This window comes from Sturnus vulgaris, chromosome 22 (assembly GCF_052056855.1).
Source record: "Sturnus vulgaris isolate bStuVul1 chromosome 22, bStuVul1.hap1, whole genome shotgun sequence".
NCBI classification, from domain to species: Eukaryota; Metazoa; Chordata; class Aves; order Passeriformes; family Sturnidae; genus Sturnus; species Sturnus vulgaris.
Genome location: NC_142264.1, coordinates 1,884,315 through 1,906,174, shown reverse-complemented (window position 1 = coordinate 1,906,174; position 21,860 = coordinate 1,884,315). Strand labels below are relative to the sequence as shown.

The following is a 21,860-nucleotide window of genomic DNA, read 5'->3' as shown; positions in this document are numbered from 1 at the left end:
AAACCAATTTATGTGAAGTGCAAGTTTCTTTTGTACCTTATGTGCTCATATTTTTTGGTTTCTTACAGCATTTCTGCATCACTGAATTTCTTTTAGAGTCAGAGATCAAGCCTGGGCTTGTTCTGAAGTGCCCAAATGTGGTAATAGGTGGACTGGTGTAAAATTTGGAGTCTGGAGTTAAATTACAGGATGCTTCTTAAGCTTCTTGGTTTCTATAGGAACAAGTAATAGTCATCCTTCATGATTAAGCAGTGTCCATGGTAACCAAACGAGCAAGTTTTAAATGAAAGATATTTTCCCTTTACATTTTTAGCAGTCAAAGGTTACCAATTATTACCTTTATACCCTTAGACAAGAACACATTTTGATGGGGCTGGTGTGTTTGAAGTGAGAACATTTGGTGTTCATTTACATAACTGCTTCTAGGATCAGCTACAATTTGGGTGAACACCAACACGAAATTTCAGGGAGTGGGGTGGGGTGCATTAACCTCCCCAGGAGGGTGAACGTTGGTCACTAAATTGCTGAATTGTTCTGCAGGGTTGCAGTGTTGCTGTTCAGGTGCCCATTTGCTCCTCGGAGTGTCTGCAGGGCAGTAGTGGAGGGAGAAATTCCAACACAGATCTGACATATTTTTCAGGATGGAAAATGCAAATGTCAGTGTTGGTGTAGGTAAGAACATCCTCCTGCTCCCTCCTGTTTCAAAAATAGGTTGGGAAGTGAAAACACGACTGGTTTTTAATCTTTCTTGTCTCTCCTTGGCACTGGTGTTGTTTGCTTGAAAACTGCAGAGAGTGTGTGCAGCTGCCACCTGCAAGTGTTTGCAGAGCAGGTTTGTGGGAGAGGAGCAGAAATACCCACCCACCCCCAGAGGAAATAAAAGGATCAGTCACAAGAAATTAGGATTTACATTCCACAATTTCTAATAGTGAAACAATTGCAAAGAGAGTCTGAGCAGGCAGAGGAGAGATGGCTGGGGAGCAGCAGGGAGCAGGGATGGATTCTCAGCAGTGTTTTGGGCACAGGGTGCTTGCCCAGGTGTGCAGTGCCTGGCACAGCTGCCTGTGCACACACAGCAAAGGCTCCACATCTGGGGAAAAGAGAACTCTCATTTTCTGAGCATTATCTTCTGTTAACGGGTACTGAAGTGCAGGAGGCTTCTTTCTGTGTGCTAGGGGAACTCTGAGGCCTCCTGCATTCACATTTGGAAAAGCAGAAAATCCCTCTCAGCTGTCCCTAACCCTGTCCCCAGTCCTAACCCTCCCTGACTTGAACTGGAGGAAGAACAGTGGTTCCAGACTTTGCTGTCACTGCTGCTTTGAGTTGCTTCCTCATGACAGATACTGCATTTTGGTGATTACCAAATATCACTGCCATCCATTACTTAAATCCAGGATTCTTCTGTGTTTCCAGTGAAACTGTCTCCTAAATAGCCAGTGTTAAATCCCAAGCTTTCCTGAGCAGAGCTGTGACAATCTGAGGTGGGTGAGCTGGCTCTGGGCATTGGGACCTTTTGAGGCTGCTCTGAGAGCCACAGGCACCATGTGAAATTCACATCTTAATGTTTGGTCTATTATGCAGATGGATGTGAACAGAGATACGTGTGTGACCCCATTTATCTCTCTAATGAAGTGCCATCAATAGAACATCTGTTTCCTTGCTGTAGAAGATGAAACCTCTGATGAATCATGCTTATAAATTAAGTATTTATTTATTTAATTTGCATTTTACCAGTACAGACCTGTTCCAGCAGCCACCATACAGAGCTGGAAAAATGGCCTGGGAATTAACTGTGTGAAGTTTTCATTTCTCCTGAGGGTGTTTCATGTGCAGGGAGCTGTTCTGGCCTGCTCAGCTCAGCTGTCCAGGTCAGCTGTGGGGAAAAGCCCCCAGGCAGCCCTGCCCTGGGAGGTGTGTCCAGGTGACACCTGCAGTGACAGGGACAGAACTGCAGACTATGGAAGGTTCTCCTTGCCCTCGGATTGCCTCTGTGGATAAAGTACTGCAAGAACTCGTGGTGACAGAGCAGAATCTTTGCAGGAAGGTTCAGCATGATGGATGAGCCTAATTTAAATCTCCCCAGAGCTGACTCCTTGTTCTCCACACTCCGTGTTGCTTGTCTTTATCATCACATGGGAGGAAGCTGATGTTCCACTTCACTTTATCATCTTTTCCACTTTAACCAGGGTATTGGCAGTCGCCACGATCTGGCCCCCAACCAGGATAGAATTTCAGCTTTTTCTGATGTATTTTTTAAGTCTGAGCTTGATTTCAATTTCACCCTGGAGAAATGCTCCTAATGATATGCCGTTAGCAGAGCAGGAATTTGTTCTGTGGATATCATAGCAGAGGAAGATAAATATCATACATATTTTATTTCAGAGACTAATCAAGAAAGAATAAAAATACCAAATATATATACACACATACCTAGTTAAAAAATACCAGACAGTAAAATGGAGTTTGTACTACAGGCTGCTCAATCAGCACGATTTGGTGTTGATCTTTAGAATGGGAGGGTCATTTTCTGGATGCCTTATATTCTGTCCCTGGCACCTGGGGACCTGCAGCTGTGCCCTGTGCACGTGGATCTGATCTGGTCTCCAGGCTTGTAGCACTCCGAAGTTGTTGTGTTTTTAGACCACTCACAGTGAGAATTACCTCAGCTTTTCTTTCCCATTAGTGCCGTTCTCTCCTTTCCCTTTTGCCCTTGGAGAGGGATTTTTCCCTGACAAATGCATTTAATCTGTGTCCTCGGGTAAAAGATTAGTTCCCCCTGGATTTCTGGGGGGCAGGACTTGCCCTGGGTGTCTGTCAGAGTTCCCGGCTGTGCTGGGATGGCTCCAAAGCAGGGAAAGCGCAGGGAAAGCGCTCTTAACTCCACTGCCCATCAAGTGACCCAGCAGGAAAACCACAGCTGGAGAATTCCCAGCGCTGCAGCTGGCTCGGGGCTGGGAGCGCTTGGCCAGCCAAGGGCCTCCAGCTCCATCTAGTGAGGCACTGGGAGCGCGGCTGTCACACACATCCCCTGCTGGAGAGGACACAGAGCTTATCGGGGGGATGGAAATCCCACCTGAGCTTTCCAGGAGAGAAAGGTCTGCAGCAGCAGGCAGCCAGAACCCGCAGAAAGCCGAGAGAAAAGTCTTTGCTGCTTGCACACATCCAAAAGCACCGAGGCAGCTGCTGGGAGAAGAGTTCTCTTACTGGGTAATGGAGAAAATAGAGGAATAGATACATATCAAGTACTCAGAAAAATAGCAGAGCTTTTTTCAGTACTAGATTGAAGAGCCATTAATAGCCCTGGCTCAGGGGCAGGATGAGGAATATTAAACCCATGATACCCAGGAACCTGACACAGAGATGAGGGGAGATCCATTAAAGTGCACAGCGTGCCGTGGTGAAGGTCAGTGTCACCCCAAACCATTATTTAACAAAGAAAAAGCTCTTCTTTCAGGAGTTCTTAGTCCCACTTGGAGAGAAGATGGTAACAGATTTTAGGTGAGAGAACCAGCGTGTTCTGCTCTCTTCTGGGATTTGTTTTCTGTTTTCCAGCCACTTCTAACAAGGCTCTTCAGTTCACACAACTGTCCCAACCGCCGTTCCTGGAGCTGCACAGAATTGTGTGCTTTCAGGCAGGGGCACGGTTACCAGAGTCACACTGAATGTGGTGCTTTTGTACCACTGAAGTCACCTGTGGGGGAAACAAAAGTTCTGGTAAAAAGCTGGGTCAGTTTGGTGTAATCACCCCGGGGAGCATTAACTATGGGCATAGACTCAGCTGTTTAATTCGAAGTATTTTGTGCCAGAATGTAGCCCAGAAGGCAAATAATGATCCCAATTTTTTTTTGTTCTGTATGTAAACACTCAGATAAGGGAGAGGGATTTTTACAAGCTGTAGTTCTGTAAACAGTGTCCTTAATTGTCTGGAAAGGTCATGAGAGCATGAGAAAATGTGAAACTATTTCTGCTTGGAGCATGAAGTGAGTGGGGAGGAAATCAGGGATTCTGATGTGGAAGAGTTGTGGGTACAGCCAGGGGGATTGCTGGGCTTTATGGAATTTTATAAATGTATAAGCCAGAGATTCTAAGATGCAAAAAGAAATCATTTTATTCCAACATGAGAAGTGAGGGTGACACGACTTCCCTTAGCCTGGAGAAAACATCTCTGTGTTCATTAGCTTTGCTTTCAGAGGAGGCTGCTTGTTCAGAGGGCACCAGCACCTGCCCTCAACTTGTGCTTCATGACCATTTTCATTTCAAAAGCTATTTTATTGCCTAACAAAGGTTTGGCTTTTAATTAATTTTGTATGGTTCTAATATTGCGGTATGGGATCAGCTGGAATTTGCTGTGGCTCAGCAGGGCTCTGGGTGATACATTCCAATAAATAATTTTGCAGGTAACTGAACCACGAAGGTGGCCCTGCAGCTGCATTCCTGGGCCAGCTGATGGGAGCAGGAAGGGCTTTCATAACGTCTCACAGCCCCCTTGTCACTGGAAATCAGACATTTTGGCATCTCTACTTCCCTCTCAGAGTTCTTCACGCCTTGTGAAGGGGAAAGTTGGCTCAGCTCAATGTTTATTTTCTGTCCTTGTCTATTCCGCTTTCTAAAAGTGCCTCTATTTCCTTCTAAATCCCCATTTGGATTCAGACTAAAGATCCATCTTTCCTCCTGGGCTCCTGTGGCCACCCAAAGCTGTCTGAAATGTAGATTTTTCTGCAGCCTCTCCTGAGTATGTGGAATCGCACAGACACTATAGATACCTGCTCTCCAGGGATTGTTCTTAATTTCTAAACGCTACCGTGAGCCATGTTAAATCACTGTCACCGTGCCTCCTCCACTCCTCTCTTGGGTTTGTAATAAGGACTTATTAGATAATGCAGAAATTAGAGGAATAACACCTAAATTCATTAAGCAATAAAATTAATTCACGGGCTGTAATTGTATGAGCAGGAGACCGGTAATTCCTGTTCGCTCTGGTTTCACAGGAGCTCCACCCTGGCAGGCGCTGGGGCACTGCGATGTCGGGCAGTGCCCGGTGGGGCAGGAGCGGCCAGGGAGGAGCTGAGCCCGCTCAGTGCCGAGCTGGGAGCAGCCTGACCTCTGCAGGGTTCTGCCTTCTGGACAGCTCGTATTTCCTGCATCACCTCCAGAAGATCTGCTGAAGTTTTATCGTGCTCCTAAATCGCCTTTCCATAGGCACGTCCCGGCGGTGGGAGCCGGCACCTGCGCTCCTGCCGTGTGTCCCGGAGCTGCTGCTCTGGCATTCCGGTCATTCTTCTCTTTCTGCTGCCTCTGATGAAGTCATCACCTCTCCTTCTGTCCTTGCCGGCTCCTTCCCAGTGCCATGGCATGTGCGCTGCTCAGCAGCGCGGCTTCCTTCTGGTGAGTTCAGGCAGGCGATTTCTCCTCGCTGACTTCTCTCCCAGCGCTCAGCTTGGACCTCCCTTTCTTGTTTGGAGCTGGAGCAGGTTCTTATCAGGAAATCAACTTGCTGGGAAGTGCCTGCTTGTTGTTATTCCTTCCAGCGGCCTCGCTTTGCTTTTGTTCACGCTGCCTCTTCCACTGGCTGGTCCTGGAGTTGTGTGAGGGGGGGAGTGTGAAGAGGGATGAACAAACAGGAGTTAATGTACTTTATTCTCCATAATGAGAGCGTAATCCTGATGATCTCTTGGACTAGTTGGGATTCCCAGGAGCAGGTAATGCAAATGGGAGAACACCTCACTTGCTAAGTGAAAAGTAAACAGTAGTAACAGCTGTTTGTGTGTTTGTTACACATAATGACCTGCTTGGAGCAGTGTCTGAGAAATGGACTCAAAGGAGGCAGTGATGTTGGGTGGGTTAAACAAAAGTTCGGGTGCCAGGAGCTGCTCACAGCCTGTTCTGCTGCTGCCCTGGAGGAATTGCTGTGCTGCTCCATAATGATTCCACAGCATGAAAAACAGGCATGGGAGAGTGGAGTGAGGATTGATTGTTCTGTCAGTTCCAGTGCCTTGAATTAGTTAACAAACCAAATGTGTTTATTGCTGTACAGAAAGAGTTTCAGAAATACTCATAAGCCCGAGGTCCTAAATTAATGTGCAGTGTTTGCAGTGCTGTGTGTCCTCTTGGCAGTGGGATATGTTCAACTTTAAAACCTCCTGGTGCCTTCCACAGCCAACAATGTGTTGGCCCAGCAGTGTGGGGATAACCTGGGAGAGCTTTCAGGGCCTTGAGAATTTCAAGGAAGTTTTTCTTTGAAGATCTTACTCTGCACAGAGCAAGCCCAAACCATTGCAGCCTTCTGTAAATATTTGGAAAAGCAGGAAGCCCTGTTGTTTGTTTCTGTCTCCTGTGTTGTATAACGTGGATGAGCCCTGGGCCATCTGTGCTATTGAGAGGTGACACAGAGCTGCCACCAAATCTGTCCAGAGAGGCTGGGAAGAAAAGGCCAAAATCAGACACTGAATCTGATCTCTTGCTTATTATAGCTTATTATCACAGCTTGCTTATTTTATGTACGAGTGGGCAACTTTGACAGAAATCACAGAAAACGAGGCTGGAAGGGACTTCAGGAGGTTTTGGTGTCTGTCTGCCCCAGGAGAAGGGAGGGGAGGAACAAGCTGAGGTTCATTGTCCCTGAACCTCGCTGGGCAGGCAGAGCTCTCCCTCTCTGCACCATCAGTTCCAGTGTGTAACTGTCCATGGCCAGATGGGAATGTTTCCAGTGCCTAACCCAAATACCTTCTGCTGCAAATTGAGACATTTCTTTCTCAGCCTCTAGTGACTGTGGAGAGTTTTTATTACTGCCTTTCAGTGCCCTTTTCCATGGCCCTGGGCTTGCTGTGGCAGCGTGGCTGGTGCCAGGCCCTGGGCAGAGTGACCCAGCCTGAGATGGTGCCTCCAACCCTGAAGGAGTAAAAAGGGCACTTAAACCTTTATATATTCATTCTGCTCACCATGGAAAGCTGTTCTGTACATTCCTGGAGTTACTAATTTACCTGTAAGCTATTTTTATTAACCTTTAAAACAAACAGCTCCCCCCACATCCCCCCCAACACCCACACCCACCCCTCCTTCTGGTTATTTCTGGTTTCTTACAGAGGGTTTTGTAACGTGTCTCTCCTGCAGTGAACCCCACAGTGCTTAAATGAAGCTAAAATGGAGATTTGACTCCAAACATTTCATGAACCATAAGTTTAATAATTATAGGAGGGTTTAGGTGCTAAGTCAGCTCCGTGTTTGGTCTGGGGTCACACTGATGTGTTTGCTGGCTCTGCTTGGGGTATATTTTAATGATGAGGTAAGAAGTTAAGTTGGGGGTGTTGCCCCCATCCAGGTGCTTTCCCTCGGTGCTGAGCAGTGTTTGGGGCAGGGGAACACGTGGTGAAAATAATTTCTTGTAGCTGCCTTTCACATAATGCCATCGTTCCTGTTTTCCAGCCAGGTGTGTGAGAAATGCTTTAAACAACGTTGATTTTTTCTGGTCATTAAGAAAATGCAAAGCAGCTTCTTCAGTTGTCATCTCAAACTCACTTTCAAAATGCTGTAGTCAAGTAGTTTCTTTATGACAGTCCAAAAACAAAAGAAAGCTCAAAGGAATGGGGTGGGAGCCTGAATCTTCTGAGAGGAGATGACACCAAAGGGTTTTACTGCTTGAGATTCAAAGTGCCCCAGACATGTGAAGGCTCGGCTGAAGCTGGGAAGGCAGTGAGCTGCTGGTTTGGGCTGGCTGAGTTTCACACAGATTACGTGGAAAGCAAGGAATGAGTTTAAGACACATCTCAGGAATTGTTGGGTGCAATTGCTGCGTTAGTTGTTTCTTACAGGCAGGCTTTGGCAGGGGCAGAATCTTGCTGAGGAGACAACCTCCATGGAAATGCTTGGCTAAGGAGGATTCTGGAATGGTTTTGGGAAGGGAAGCTTGTTACAAGGTCTGAGCATCACTGAATAGCAGCTTGGAAATAAATCTGTTTTTGTGAGTTCCGTGGTGCTTTGAAAGAGGGTTTGTGAACTGAGGAAACACCACCTGACAATGCTGTAGCTCACCTGTCCTAACATCTTTCTAAATCTCCTCAGTGTTGAGCACAGCTACTAATTTTGCCTTTTCGGCCCCCTCCCTTCCTTGCCAATGGGGAAGGAGGTAAGTATTCCTATCCTCATCTTATACTTCAGCAAAATCAGGATTTAATGATTTTTTTTCTGGTTCCAAAGCAAATTGCTAGAGGAATTAGAGAGGTAACTTAAGCATCCTGTGCCTCTAACCCCATTAGCAGTTTCCCCGAGGAGGATCAAATCCACGAGTGCACCGATCTGTACTTTGCATATAATTCTCACTCATCTCAATACAGTTTCTGTTTACTCATCTGCAGACTGGAAATAATGATAATGCCAACCTGTCAGGCATTATCTGAAGCTTACAGTTGTATAAAAAATGCTAATTGTTGAAGGTGAAAGTCCTGCTGATGGAATGTTGTTCCGGGAGATGGGAGTGGAATCCATGGGGTCGTTGTTCTGGCTCATTCACAGGGACATCTCGGGGGGAGACTCCACATCGTGCACGGCCCGTTGGTGTCCCTGTGCTGTCCCTGTGTGTTTGTGACTGTGCCTTGTTTTGTGTCCCCGCAGAGTCGCCCCCGGAGCGGTGCGGGCAGAGGCGCAGCATGCCCAGCGGCATCTCGGAGAAGAGCCCCAGCATGGAGCCCGCGGCCACCACGCCCTTCAGGGTCACGGTCAGTGTCCCCCTGTTGTGTGGAGCTGTGGGATGCTCGTGAGCAGCCTGAGGGGCTGCCAGAGGGAAAAGGAACGTGCTCACCCTGAGAGAGAAGCTGGGTGTTTATGGATGTGTAGGGAAATGGGTGCTGTCAGATGTGTCCTGGCAGAGCAGCAGGGTTTGGATGGACAGGTTTCCTTGGTGCAGTGTGTGCCCGTGTGCATTTACTGTGTGCGGCTGGACAGTGTGTGCTCCCACTCGTACAGAGGGAAAATCTCCTCTAGAGGAACCTGTCATTAAGTCGTGGGACACCTGCCAGGCTGGGATTGCCCAGAGCCTGGGATCCTGTCCCAGCAGGAGCCTGCAGGAGCCATCCACTTTTTCCATGGCTTCAATCCCAGTGCTCTGAGATGTCACTGTGTTCAGTGCCATGACTAACAGTGGTTTTGGTGCTCCGTGGGAAGGGCACTGCTGTGTCCATGGACCCCAGGAATGGGATCTGTCAGTGCTGAGCCCTGGCTGCCCCTGCCCAGTGTCAGCACAGTGTGAGGAGTGTGAGCACAGACTCCCCACTCCCTGCACACACCAGGGGTCTGGGCTCCTCTCATTGCACACAGCTATTTTTATTCAGAGAAAACACAAATGGTCTTGCAGCAGCTTTGCTCCATGCAGGGTTTCTCTGCAGGCCACACCTTCTTTACAGACTCAGCTGCTGCTTACCAAACTCAGGGAGGCAGAACCAGAATTTCAAAAGAAAGACAATGGTGCAATCTGAAAAAAAATAATCTGAGCACACCCAGTTCACCTGAGAACATTTGCACTGGTGAATGAGTCATGATTAGCAGTTTGGACAAGGAGTTTGTTTTAGTTCTAGAAATAGTTCTTCCAGCCATCAGAACATATCGATCTCAGTGAATGAGTATCCTTGAACCTTAAACAGCTACTGCTGGTTGGTGAGAATGGCAAAACATGATGGGAAAATCTGGATTCTTCACAAAACAGAGGATTTGGGAATGTTTCTCTTAGTGTCCCTGCAGTCAAAGAAAATAAAAATCTGTTTATTCCTTTCCAATGGCCTATATCCTACTTTTTGGGTTTTTAGAGAAACTATTCCAGCTTTGAGCAGGTCAGCCCCTGGTGGTGGAACAGCTGATGTGGGATGCAGTTCCTTGCTTCGAACAGCTCTGTTACTCAGTGTGGATTAAATAAGGGCAGCCATCACACGGGTAATGGATGACATTTGTCTTCTCTGAGTTCAAATCCACCCTCGTCTCATTTCTCCCCTGCTCCCCCTCCGAGTGTCACTGCATTAATATGAATGGCTTCATTAGGTACAGTTGGTGCTGCTGCCCAGCCTTCAGCAGATGTCTGACTTTAGAAATATATTCTCCCTCACCTTCCTTCATTAACCAGAGGAACATTAGCAGTCAGTCCACTCCAGCCACTGGGAATAGTAATTAGTGCCTTAGTTTAGTGGTAATGGGATTATTACTTTTGAGCCTGCTGTTGTAGGTTTGGAAATTGTAAGCTTTTCATATTTTACAGCTGATTGTTCTTCCCTGACATCTCCATCCTTCTGCTGTTGAGTCTCCAAGGGCCTGGGAAGCTCAGGAGCCATTGGATTCAGCTATTTTGGCAGTGTTGCACTCCCAGTTGCTTTATTTTATTTCAAAACTAGAGCAAACTGGGGTGGAAATTTGGGAACTTCCCTTGGGAGTTCCCTTCCCAGGCAGGTTACAGATAATTGGGCATTGTGATTTTTGAAAACAAGAGCTCCTGGTAGTTTTTGAATTATAGAATATCCACCTTGAAAATCAAATCTATATCAAGTTCCTATATTTTGATATGTGACTTAACTTTTCTTACCCCTTCTCCTAAAAGAATTTTTTTGCTGAAGCTTCTTAAACTTAGAAAAATCTCCTCTAGTCCTGGTTATCTCATGCTGTACAAGAATTATTTTCCATGTAAATCCCTCCCTTCCCTTCCGTGCTCTTAGAGCTCTGTATGAGCTGATGCAGAATGAGAAATTTGAGGCTCCAACCCAAGGGGTCCCTGAGCTGAGGCTCCTTGTCCTGAGCCTGCTCCCAGAGCCAAGTGTTGAGATTTATTTTAGTCTCCACTTCAGCGGGCACCTGGCAGCAGCTGGTGATGCTGCAGGGCTGGAGACACCAACGGGTCCCTTCTCCATGGCCGTGGGTAAAGCCTTGCTTTAGGACAATCCAGAGAAGCTTTCTGCCTCTCTGCACTCAATCCCAATAGCTCGAGGTGTGAGATGGGTTAAACCTGAAATTTCTGGGGTATTTTGTCAAACTCAGGGGCCAGGAGCTGGGAAAGTCTGCTGAGTGCCAGAGAAATCCCTCGGTGTGCCCACCGTGCAGGGAAGTGGTGCAGGGGAGGATTTGCTGAGGCTCCCTGGGTTGGACTCACTCCCATCCCATCAAGCACTGCCATCTATTGACTCCTTCTGTTAGAGCCCGATTTACTTCACTGGCTGGGAAAATATCCCAGGCCTGGCCAAGTCCAAACTGCCAAGAGCTTGAGGAAGCACCTGTGTTCTGTCTTTTAGTGGACAGAATTTAGGATTTCTCTCTCCAGCCCTTTAATCACCAATTCTAGCATTAATCATTTGCTTTCCAGGAACACCAAAAACACTTCAGTGCTTTTTCTGGTTGAAGTCACATTGGCTCCAAAAATCCCCCAAAACCACACCAAAACAGGGTTTTTCTTTTCCTTGTAACATGAACTTGTTTCCCTGCAGTTTTCCTGCCTGTTTGGGCTCAGTACACAGCTGAATTTGCAGTGATCTATCATAAGCTACTCTTACAGCATTCCTCCATCTATCCTGGTTTTAATCCTTGATAAATGAAGTATTAAATACTAATGGCAGTAAATGGAAACTCCTGGAGAGATGAAAGTGAAGAGCCCTTCTGCCATTCCTCTTCATTGAACATAATCCTAAATAATGGGATCCCAGTTCAAGCTGCTGTGGACAAGATATTGAAGGATTTTTGTTTTCCCAAGTTTTTCCTGTGCATAATACACTCTATTTTCCATTTTAATTTTTTTAATTTTTTTTGAAAAGCAGTCATGTAAATTATATTATAATGATTTGACTTTGGAGAATTTATGTTCCTGTATTATGTAGAGAGTGGAATGGCACTTCCCTCGGCATGATCACCCCTCTTTAATTGAAATGTAATTGTTTACTAAACCATTGCAGCTCAAAGGGAAAATTACTGTCATTTTGGTCTGTGGCTGCATACATTAAAGTGCCCCTTTTGCAGGGATTGAATTTAAAGAGAATAGGAACATTATCACAGATGATATACAAACATAAAGCCATTATCATTAAACTGTCAGCTGCAACTGACTTTGGGTAACCAGTGTTAGTGGCAGCAAGAAATATGGAAATTACTTGGAGAATGTATCTGTCAGTTCAGTCACCACTTCTGCAACAGGACATGCTTGGAAGCTTTGGGGTTGTGAGCATTTTAGGGATTGGAAGAAAAATGAGGTCATTTGGAGCTGTGCAGTTATTTCCAGTCTGCTTGGCAGAAATCAGGAGGGCTCCTGTGGCCCTCAGAGGGGTTTGTCAGGTCCCAGCACCCACACCTTGTACCTCGAGCATCCTTTGTGGATGGATTTCCAGGCTCTCCACAATGGTGGTTTGTTCTTACCGCCCTCATTTTCCAGCTGGGAAAATTGAGGGAGGGAAAATTTAACTAACTTAAATTTGATCGTGCTCCAAAGCCCAAAAATATGTCCTGAGCCGAATTTCTTCATTTCTAATTCCCAATCCTGGTGTTAACCACTAGCTAAGCTATTCCTAATTACCTCTCTGAAATCCTCCTCAGTTTCAAGAGAATTAAATATTCTCCAAATTGATGCTGTAATGTGAAAATTAGTAAGTGGGTACCTGGACTCCCAAGTCCTTGTTCCTAGGGCAGAAATGCCTCGACTTTCTTACTTTCTCTGCCAGCACCTCATGTTGTCAAATTTCTAATTGCTTGTTATTTAAATTAGAGCCTTCTGCCTTATTTTTCTAAGCCATCTTATTAACATAAATCTTTAATTATCTTTAATTTTTGCTTGTCCTTTATGAGACATGAGATAAATTCTAGTTAAGGTATGAAGGATAAATTTCATTTTGAAAAAGGGAATCTTTTCCCCTGCTCAATTCTCCCTAGCACAGGGGTTGGAAAGCGAACCTGACTGTAAAGATATTTTTAATTCTTTGAGTCTGACCTTGTATCTTGAAATTTTTTTTTAAGTAAACCTGGAATTTCCAGTTGGTGAGTACTAGAAGGCAGCATGGTCAGAGATAGGAGGGACTGTCAGATTTCAGCACAGAGCTGCAGTCCAAACCACGGAGGATTTATGATGTGCATCAAGCAGGAGACAAGAATGACAGGATAAAAGACATGGTGCTATGACCTGCTTCACTGAAAGGGGCTCAGCAAGGCAGGGTATGGATTTTTTCCCTTTTTGAACTGAATATGTTCCAGGGAGGTCTCTTTGTCAGAGCCTGCAGCTGTCTGAAGGACAGTTTTAGAGAAAAGAGGAGCATAAGGGCTCATCAGCAGCTTAATTCACACACAGAGGCCACTTCTCCATGGAAGTATGAGTGATGCTGTTGTGGTTTTTGTGGGGCCCTGGCCTGATTTTGATTGCTGTCACACTGGGGTGGTTGGGCAGCAGAGGGTTCCCAGGGCAGGGGCAGGGCTGGCTCTGGTGTGGGGCTGAAAATCCTCGGGACTGGGACAGATTCCTTGTGCCAGGAATGAGAAGGGAAGGAGTGAGGAAGCAGCTCCAAACTGCCCAGAAAGCCTGGGCAAGTTTTTGTGTTGTTCTCCTGATTTCACAAGTCTCCTCAGATCCCTCCATTCCTCCACTCCTGGGGAAGCAGTGTTGTAGCCAGATGAGAAATACCAACAGCTCCTGTGTGTTTTCATGGAGAGAGCCCATGGGAGGAATATTTAACATTTAGGCAGTAAGTAGGGCTAATAGGAAATGCTAATTCACATTTCATTCTTTTGATCAGTGTATATTGAATGATAATTACAGTGATAGTACTTGGCACTTCTGTAGCACCTTTCATCTGGAGCTGTTAAAGTGTTCTGCCAATCTGAATGAATTCAGGCTTGCAGGCACTGTGGGGTTGCAATTTACCATAATGCCTGAAAATAAATGGGAAACGAAGGCCTGGGAAGATTATACCACTTTCCCTATCATTCCAAATCTGTATGAAACACTTGGGGCTGTGTAGGAGTGCTGCTGGTCATGTCATAAGGAACAAAACCAACTCAAGGCATCACTAGAAATGGTGAAAGTGGTTTAAACCAGCCAGGCAAATGGCCTTTACTCTCTAAAACATGTTTGTTTGGCATTTTTGTGGTAATTTACCAATTCAATATACACTTGGGTGCTCTGGTGTATTTCTCTTTGAATTCCCCTCACAAAGACATAGAAACCATCTCAGATTCTCCCTGGATTTTTCAGCAATGTACTTGGATCCATATCCATTTTTTAGAGACTTCCATCTCCAAAGGCTGATTTGAACAGAAATATTCATTTCAAAGCTACTACAAGAGAAAATGTGATAGTGTTTCAGTCTCTTCCCAGGAAACCCAAGTGCAAACAGCCTGGACTAATTGATAGGCTGTAGGGAGGCAAATGGACCTGACTGGTTTCATTTCTGTGGAGTGAATGAAAGGCAGAAAGTAAACAAACAAAAGCTTCAATTTGTCTAAACCTCTGGGCACTGAAAGCTCTCACATTGCTGGTAGCACAGAGAAAAGAGGGCCATTAGAATATCCAACATGACAGTGTGCCTTTAATTTGTTTCTGGGTCACAGATAAAGAATTGTCCTGCAGATATGAAAGGTAGGATAATAAACACATTCCATTCTCCCTCTTTCAGTGGAACTGACATTGTGCTTTTAGAAAACAAGTCAAAGAGTAAAAGGTATTATCTGAATCTCCTGGAGACTGGAACATGAATGCCCATTGCATCAGGACCTTCATCTCTGAACTTCTTCCATTGGGGATTTGTGCTGCTTTAGCTCAGGGATATTCAGTATTTGTTTAAATACTGAATTCATTGTACTGGAGTTCATGGAAATCTGTGTCATTGCCACACTTCACCCTGAACAGTTTTCAATACACATCTACCAAGCTTTGTTCTGAGACAGATTTTTTCTCTAGTTTATACTGAACACTTCTCCTTAATTGACAGAACATATTTTGAGCCATAAGTTCTTGGTCTTTCACTGTAGATGGTTCACGTGGCACCTGTGGTAATAATGGGAGTGCTGTGACAGGAAATCCCAGCCCCATCCCAGCTGGCAGTGACCTTGTCCCTGTTGTTCAGCCCTGGAAGTGGCTGAGCTTTGACAGACATGGAGGAGCTTGTGGCCCTTGGCTGGATGGTTTGGAAGTTGTTCTGGAGGTTTCCTCCTCCCCTCCTGGCAGTGCCTCGAGTGAGGCTGTTTCTCCAGGTGGTGACACTGTTGTTCCAGAGCTGCCTGGAGCAGCAGCCCTGATCCCAGGCTCTCGTGGTGATTGCACGGACTCAGGACTCTGCAGCTCCAGAACCTGCATTGTGGCTCTGGGTGGAGCACACATGGGAAGATGACAGTGATTTCCAGATACTTTTTTCAAACTTTAGTTGCCATAGAAACAAGATTCCCTTTCTCCTCCGTGCTGTCACTTTTCCTCAGCCCTGCACTCCGATAAGCAATAGGCTGTGTTTGTCCTCCCCACTCTCTTTTTGCCAGTGATGTTCATGGCTCAGGCATCGAGGATCATTTGAGAGGGAGCTGGGGAAGCTCTGCTGCTTTTCCTCGGGTGTTCAGGTGTTCCCAGGCCTGGCACTCTGCCAGAAACTTTCTTGTCTTTATCTTCCTCCATAATTACAGTGGATCATATCTTCCCTGCAACATTTTTCAAAGCACCAAGGAAATTAACTCCAGAACTAATCATGTCTTTATTTCCTCAATGGCTCCGTGCAGTTCCCTACACGGCTCTGCAGAATGGGATTCACCCTGAGCACTGTAACCTGTCCCTGTCCCTGCCTTTGTCCCCTCCCTTCATTCCTGCCTCTTGCAAGGTCATCTCCATGGCATTGCCACCATGGCACAGCCTGGCCGGACTGGAGTGCACCGTTAAGGTTACTTTACTTGAGTTTAATTTACTTTACATTTCCCAAGGAGTCCCATGGAAAAGGCGAGGAGTGATGGGTTCAGGTTGCTCCTGGACTGAGGCCATTTAGACACAAGAAGAAAAGATTTTTTGCAGTTCTTAGGAGGTGGAGGAGGAGGAGAGCTTCATCTCCCTTCCTGGGAAACAAGGGAGTGTCCCGGCTGCTGTGGCACTGGCTGTGACTGAGGGACACAGGCTGGCCCTGCCCTCGGGCCCTCTGGGAATGAAGCCTTCCTTGATAATTACAAACCAAGTCAAAAATAGTTAAGGAATAAGTGAATGACACTTAAATCTGCCTGATAGAATTGAAATTTCCTGCGGGGTGACAAAATTCTGCTTTAAAGATAGTAAATTCACTGTTAATAATTAGGCAAGAAATAGTCACTGCTAAGACCCCAAAATAGGATCTGTCACTTGCAATGTCTGTCTTATTATTCTGAGGGACAAACTAGCAGTGAACTTAATTTTTACCTCCAGTTCCTCAAGGATATTCTTTTTGGTTTATATCTTTCAATGTGAGTGTTCTAAGAGAATTGTCAGTTGTGCTGCCTCACATCACCTTCCTCAGCACCTCAGCCCAAAATCAGACACAAAGTACGAGCTGAGGAGGGAAAGGAGTAAAGGTGGAGAAAAAGAGCAGGGAGTAGCCTTGCCTTGGTTTTCATTTCTCTCTGAGCTTTCTTAATCAAAAAGCTTTCTGATCTGTGAGTCCTGAAGGATGGAGAAATCATGAAAGCCAGGCTGATACTCCTAGAAATGTCATATGTGTGTTATATTTATCCTTCCATTGTAATTTTTCTCCCTTTTTCCAAAGCTGTAAGTAGGAGGTGAATCAAACTGAAATAGTCATTTTCATAAATCCTGAGATGAGGATAAATGAACTTCATCTTCAGTATTTGCACAATGTTTGGGAAGTGAGTTGTCTAGGGAGGTAGACAGGGGAAATGCAGGGCTGATAGTATCATCTGAATTCCAGTTGGTATTCCCCACACCTTCACAAAAGTGAGCATTTTTGTTTGATTGCAGCTGTAATTATTGCTGAATACAAATGTTCCAATTTAAGCTGCAGAAATGTGGGGAAAGTTTTTGAAGCCAAGAGCATCTGCCTGGAACACGAGTTTCATATTTGAATGAGTAACTTTTACTGCAAAATTACACAATGAATCCCTACATTCAAAAGATAATAATTTTTTTTTTTACTCTAAACACATCATCTACCAACTGCTTTTTAAAATTTATTGGCTTGGCAGCTGGTTTTGTAGAAAATGTGTTACTAAAAGCATACAAGATTTGTCAGTGAAAATGAGGCAGCTTGGTGTTGGTACCTTGCTGCACACTTAGAGCTGGCCATCAATATTGTGGAAAAGGGGATTTTCTGTTCCATGTTTGCTCTGCCCCAGAGGTTTCAGGTGGAAGTGAGCTGGGCCATGCCTGACACAGCAGGACATCCATGTGCTGCTCCAAGACCATCCATCAGAGCAGGGAAAGCAGATAAAACACACTCATGAACCACTTTACTCTGCATCATACCCAAAGGTGGACTTGAAAAGGGAGCAGTAATGTAAAGAGATTTATGGAGATGGTTTTCTCCTGTCCCCTGTGTGTTCATCCTGGCCAGCTCTGATACCTGTTTTTCCAGGAGGGATGTATTTGGGTGTTGGAGGGCTGGCATAGGAATGGGCACTTGAGAAGTAATCCTGGCTTTGCAGCTTGTGTGGGGATAGTCAGTGTGACAAATCACCTGGACAGCTCTGCCTTCACTGTGCCCTGCCACAGCCCTCTGTTCTGACAGCAGCTCCCACCTGCTCTCCCACCTCCACGAGCCTGCCCTCCTTCCTCCCTCCTTGGACATGGATCTGCCTGGGGTCTGACTGGCTTTTCAAAGGCATATTCTCATTTCTGAGATTGTGAGAGTTCAATTAATCCGCTTTAGATGAAAAAATACCTTTTTTTTTTCCTGAAATAGAAGGGCACAACGGTTGATGCCAACTATTCCTAGGCAGGTTTTGTACCTGGTGTAATTGTGCTGAGCCCAGAGGTCAGTGACCCGTTGGAGCTGAAGTGCTGCCCCACAAAAACAGTTCCAAAGTGCAGCTCTTGAGAGCTCCTGGGTTCCTCAGCCCTTGGCAAAACCCCAATGGACCTGGAGCAGGATGTTTCAGATTTTGGATACAGCCGTTTGTCCTCTGGGTTGGGGGACTCCATTGTGCCTGTTAAATAAGGAAACTGCTCCATCCCACTGAAATCCTCCTGCAGGTGCCACCCTTGGCAGCCCTGGCTCAGGCTGTCCCCAGTTCTGCTCTCCTTGGGTGAATCACTGGGTTTGCTCTTCAAGGTTACTTACATTCTCCCTGTGTCTCTGTTTCTGCATCTTTCATCCCTGATTGCTCAATTACCCTTCTCCTACCTTCCCAAGGAATATTTATCTGTCTTGTTGGGATGTGAAATGTTGACAGTATGATAATTACAGAGCTGGGAACAAATAATCCAGAGTAGGTTTGTGGGTTTGTTTTAATAGGAGAACAAAAGAATCCAAATTGAAGAACCAAGTGATCCCTGAATAACAACAACTGCCAAAGTGTGGTTGTCTGGATTCTTCCTGACACTTGAATTCCTTCATCCTTTATTAATGTCCCACCTGTTCCCTGTCCGTGTTCCATGGAAATCATCAGTGCTAACTGGAGAATCCAGACCACACTTCCCAAGGTTTCTGGTATTTTACCAAAGGCTGGGAAGGGAATCTTCCCAAAACAGAAAAGGAACAGAGTGAAATTCTGCAAAGAAGCAGGTAGCCAAAAATATCAGGGGCAATGTCCTGAGCTGAAGGCTGCCAGTCCATGGAATTCTTTCTCCAAAGCAGTGGGAGAATACCCTGTCACCAAGGCAGTTTCAACAAGATAGGTAAAATCTATGAAAATGGACCTCAAGCAGCAATCCTTGACTGGGCAGAGGTGGGAAGGGGATGAGATGTTGTGTGTTAATGTGTTCTGGTACTGCTGCTTCTCTGTGATTTGCTGATACACACATGTGTGAGATTTGCCATAGCCATAATTAACCCCCAGTGCCTCTCATTTGATGTAATTCCAGCTTTCCTGACCTGGCCAGACCCACAGTGTCCCCTGGGTGACCTGGGAGACATCAGTGCATCTTCATCTGATTTTTCAGCTGGGCTGAGCTCAGTGTTTGCAATGACACTGCAGATCTGATTCATCTGTGGCCGTGGCAGGGCAGTGTTGCTAAGCAGCGTTTACAACACGAGCTGCTTCTCACATTCCAGGGCTGCTGCATGGCCTGGCTCCCAGACAGCCCCTCTCATGATCCTGACCGCTGCATCTCCATGTTTATCCTTCTGCAAGAGCACGAGTCTGACCACAGCACGTGGAGCAGCAGGACTGGAGTTTTCATTGCCAGTTACCTCTGGCCACGCCATGGGTTTGCAGCTCTTTTGTCATTCCTTTGGGGTTTAGCCTAATTCCAAAAACTTCTGTCTCCCAGGGGCTTTCCTCATCCCTTTAGAATAAGGTTTTAGGGTAACATCAGTCAGAGCAAGTGGTGGCTCCTTGCTCCTAGTGAGACATCAGGGGAGGTTTAGATGAGATATTAGGGAAAATTTCTTCATGGAAAGGATTGTCCAGTGTTGGAACAGAGACACTGGGGGTCTTTGCACCCACATAAACAAAGTCATGGGTTCAGAAGAGAACACACATTCACCTGTGGGTGCATTTCTAGGTCCAGAGAGGATAAACATTTTTGGTTTTCCTTTGAAGTTCACACCCCTCCTGCTCTGCAGACCTTGGGACACTGTTGCTCTTCTTTTCCCTTTCCCTGGGATTGCAATGGGCGAATCTCCAGAGCAAGCTGGGGTTTGCCATGTAAACACCAGAATTTGGAGGTGTTGGTTGATAAACTTGCAAAAGTGTCATTTCCTAAGGTTCCTGCAGGTTTCTCTTAAGTTGGGGGATGTCTTCAGCCTCAAGGTTGCCACTCTCTTGCCTCCCAAGCACCCAAGTTCAAAGCAGCCCCCGTGCAGGTCTTGTGTGTGCTGGAAATGCACTTTTTGGGGAAGGGAATTCCACAGGGACCCTGTGCTCGGTCACCTGAACTGAGCCCTTCATCACACCTGACAGGAGCAGAGCTGCAGGATAGCAAAGCAACTTATAACTGCAAAGTTCAAATCAAAAAGGGCTGACAGAAATAAATGATATATGAAGTGTTTGAGGGGCTACAGACACTTCCAGCCCTGTGCCTCTAACACTGAACAAATGAAAAATATTTGATCCATAAAGGTCAGTGCTGTACAGAAATTCCCTTCCTGCCCTGCTTCAGTGCCAGGGACTGCGTGGGGGATTATTTCTGTTCTTGGGCTTCTGAGAGACACAAATGGTGCCTGAGCTGACCCTCAGGGTTGTTTTGGGCTCTGCATTCTTGGGGCAGCTCAATGCAGTCATGTTCTACAGAGAGAAGGGTAAAAATGTGCACTTAGATTAAACCTAGTAAGAGGCAGCATCAGATGCTCCCCAAAAAAGGTTTCTCTTTTATTTTGAAAGCTAAGACTAACACTGGTAATTGTAGAAATGGGTAAACTCACTTGTTTGGAACATTTATGGCTATAAAAGGATGCTTAGTGTTGGCACGGCTCTACTTGTTTCACAAATACAAATATTAATTATCCATTTAGTGGAGCCTCAATAAGAGGGTATTTCCATGTGCTGTGAAGGAGCAGAATAAACCCCAAACTAATTCCAGAACTGAATTAAGTTTAATATAAATAAATAAAAATTGTAAAGCCCAGGATAAGGATGGGTCTGGTAGAAAAAATTTACTCCCAGTTTTATACCTTGTCCCTGACATAGCAGAGCACATGGAGACCTGGGATGAGAGGCTGCATTGCACACTTGTACTCACAGCAAACACTTATTTATAGCAGTTTCCTTATTATGAGGAGTGAAAAAATTCCTGATGTCCTCTCATGTCCCCCAGAGTTGAGATTTGCTTGAACTAAAACAAAAAGATGTGGAAGAACTATAAAAATAACCCCATCTGTTCAGTATTTCCTGTGATCTGATTGCAGGGGTTGTTCTGTGTGGGTTTGGGGTGAGAGCAGAAGCCAGGGTTGTGTCTGACCAGTGCCCCCCCAGTGTCTCCCCATTGTCCCCCAGTGCCCTCCCAGTGCCCCCCAGTGCCCCAGGCCAGACCCTCACACTGCCCCAGCCTCTCCCTGTTCTCCTGGCTTAGAGAACACAGAGAGCTGCCAGGACTCTTCCAAAGAAAGCTGCTCATGAGGCATCCAGCCTGATTTATTGATATATCATTTTTTAAATTTTCTCTCTATTGTGTTTCCATGGTGCTGAATTTTTACCTTTATAACTTTATTGTGTGGGTTCACTGAGAGTGAACATTATTGGTGTGGGAGTCAGCTCCAGACACAAGACTTGCATCATTACTTTATGTTTAATAAAACAGGAGCTCCAGATTTTGCTGTCATTAACACTCTGCTCAGTTTTGTTCCCCTCCCTTTTTCTCTCTCCTTTCTAGTTTTTTTCATGTTGCCCCAGGGCGTGTGGAATTCTACAGTTCCTGCATCTCAAAGGCATATGGTGCTTATGGGTTTGCACATATGCTTTAAAAGTATTATAATACCAAAAATATTCAAACATTGTAATAGAATATAAGATTATTTCCAGGTTCTAGAGTAATCAAAAATGCCAAATTTGATAAGGAAGAAAAATTTAAATGAGAGTCCCATCTTCCTCTGTCTGCAGTGAGATGATGGCATTGGATTTTGGGTTTGTCAAATATGTAAAAAAGAGCCCAAATCACAGCAGATTTAATTGTGCTGTTTTGAATTGTGCCATCCTGTTTTAGCTGGAGTTACTGTGCTTGTGATTAAGCCATTCCTCAAAAGGATTTGTTTTGTTTTCTTCTGCCTTCATTCTTTGTGTCTTATTATGACTTCAGTCAGCTCTTG

General features: G+C 45.5%; 1 protein-coding gene across 6 annotated transcripts in view; it reads left to right on the top strand.

The window, feature by feature from the left end:
• The window catches only part of DAB2IP (DAB2 interacting protein), a 157,006-nt gene that overhangs the window by 36,957 nt on the left and 98,189 nt on the right, over nucleotides 1–21,860 (top strand). For all 6 annotated transcript variants that reach the window (XM_088177547.1, XM_088177550.1, XM_088177548.1 and 3 more), the window contains exon 2: nucleotides 8,608–8,711. In XM_088177547.1, the coding sequence (XP_088033673.1) occupies nucleotides 8,608–8,711 (104 nt within the window). The remainder of the gene's footprint in view (nucleotides 1–8,607; nucleotides 8,712–21,860) is intronic.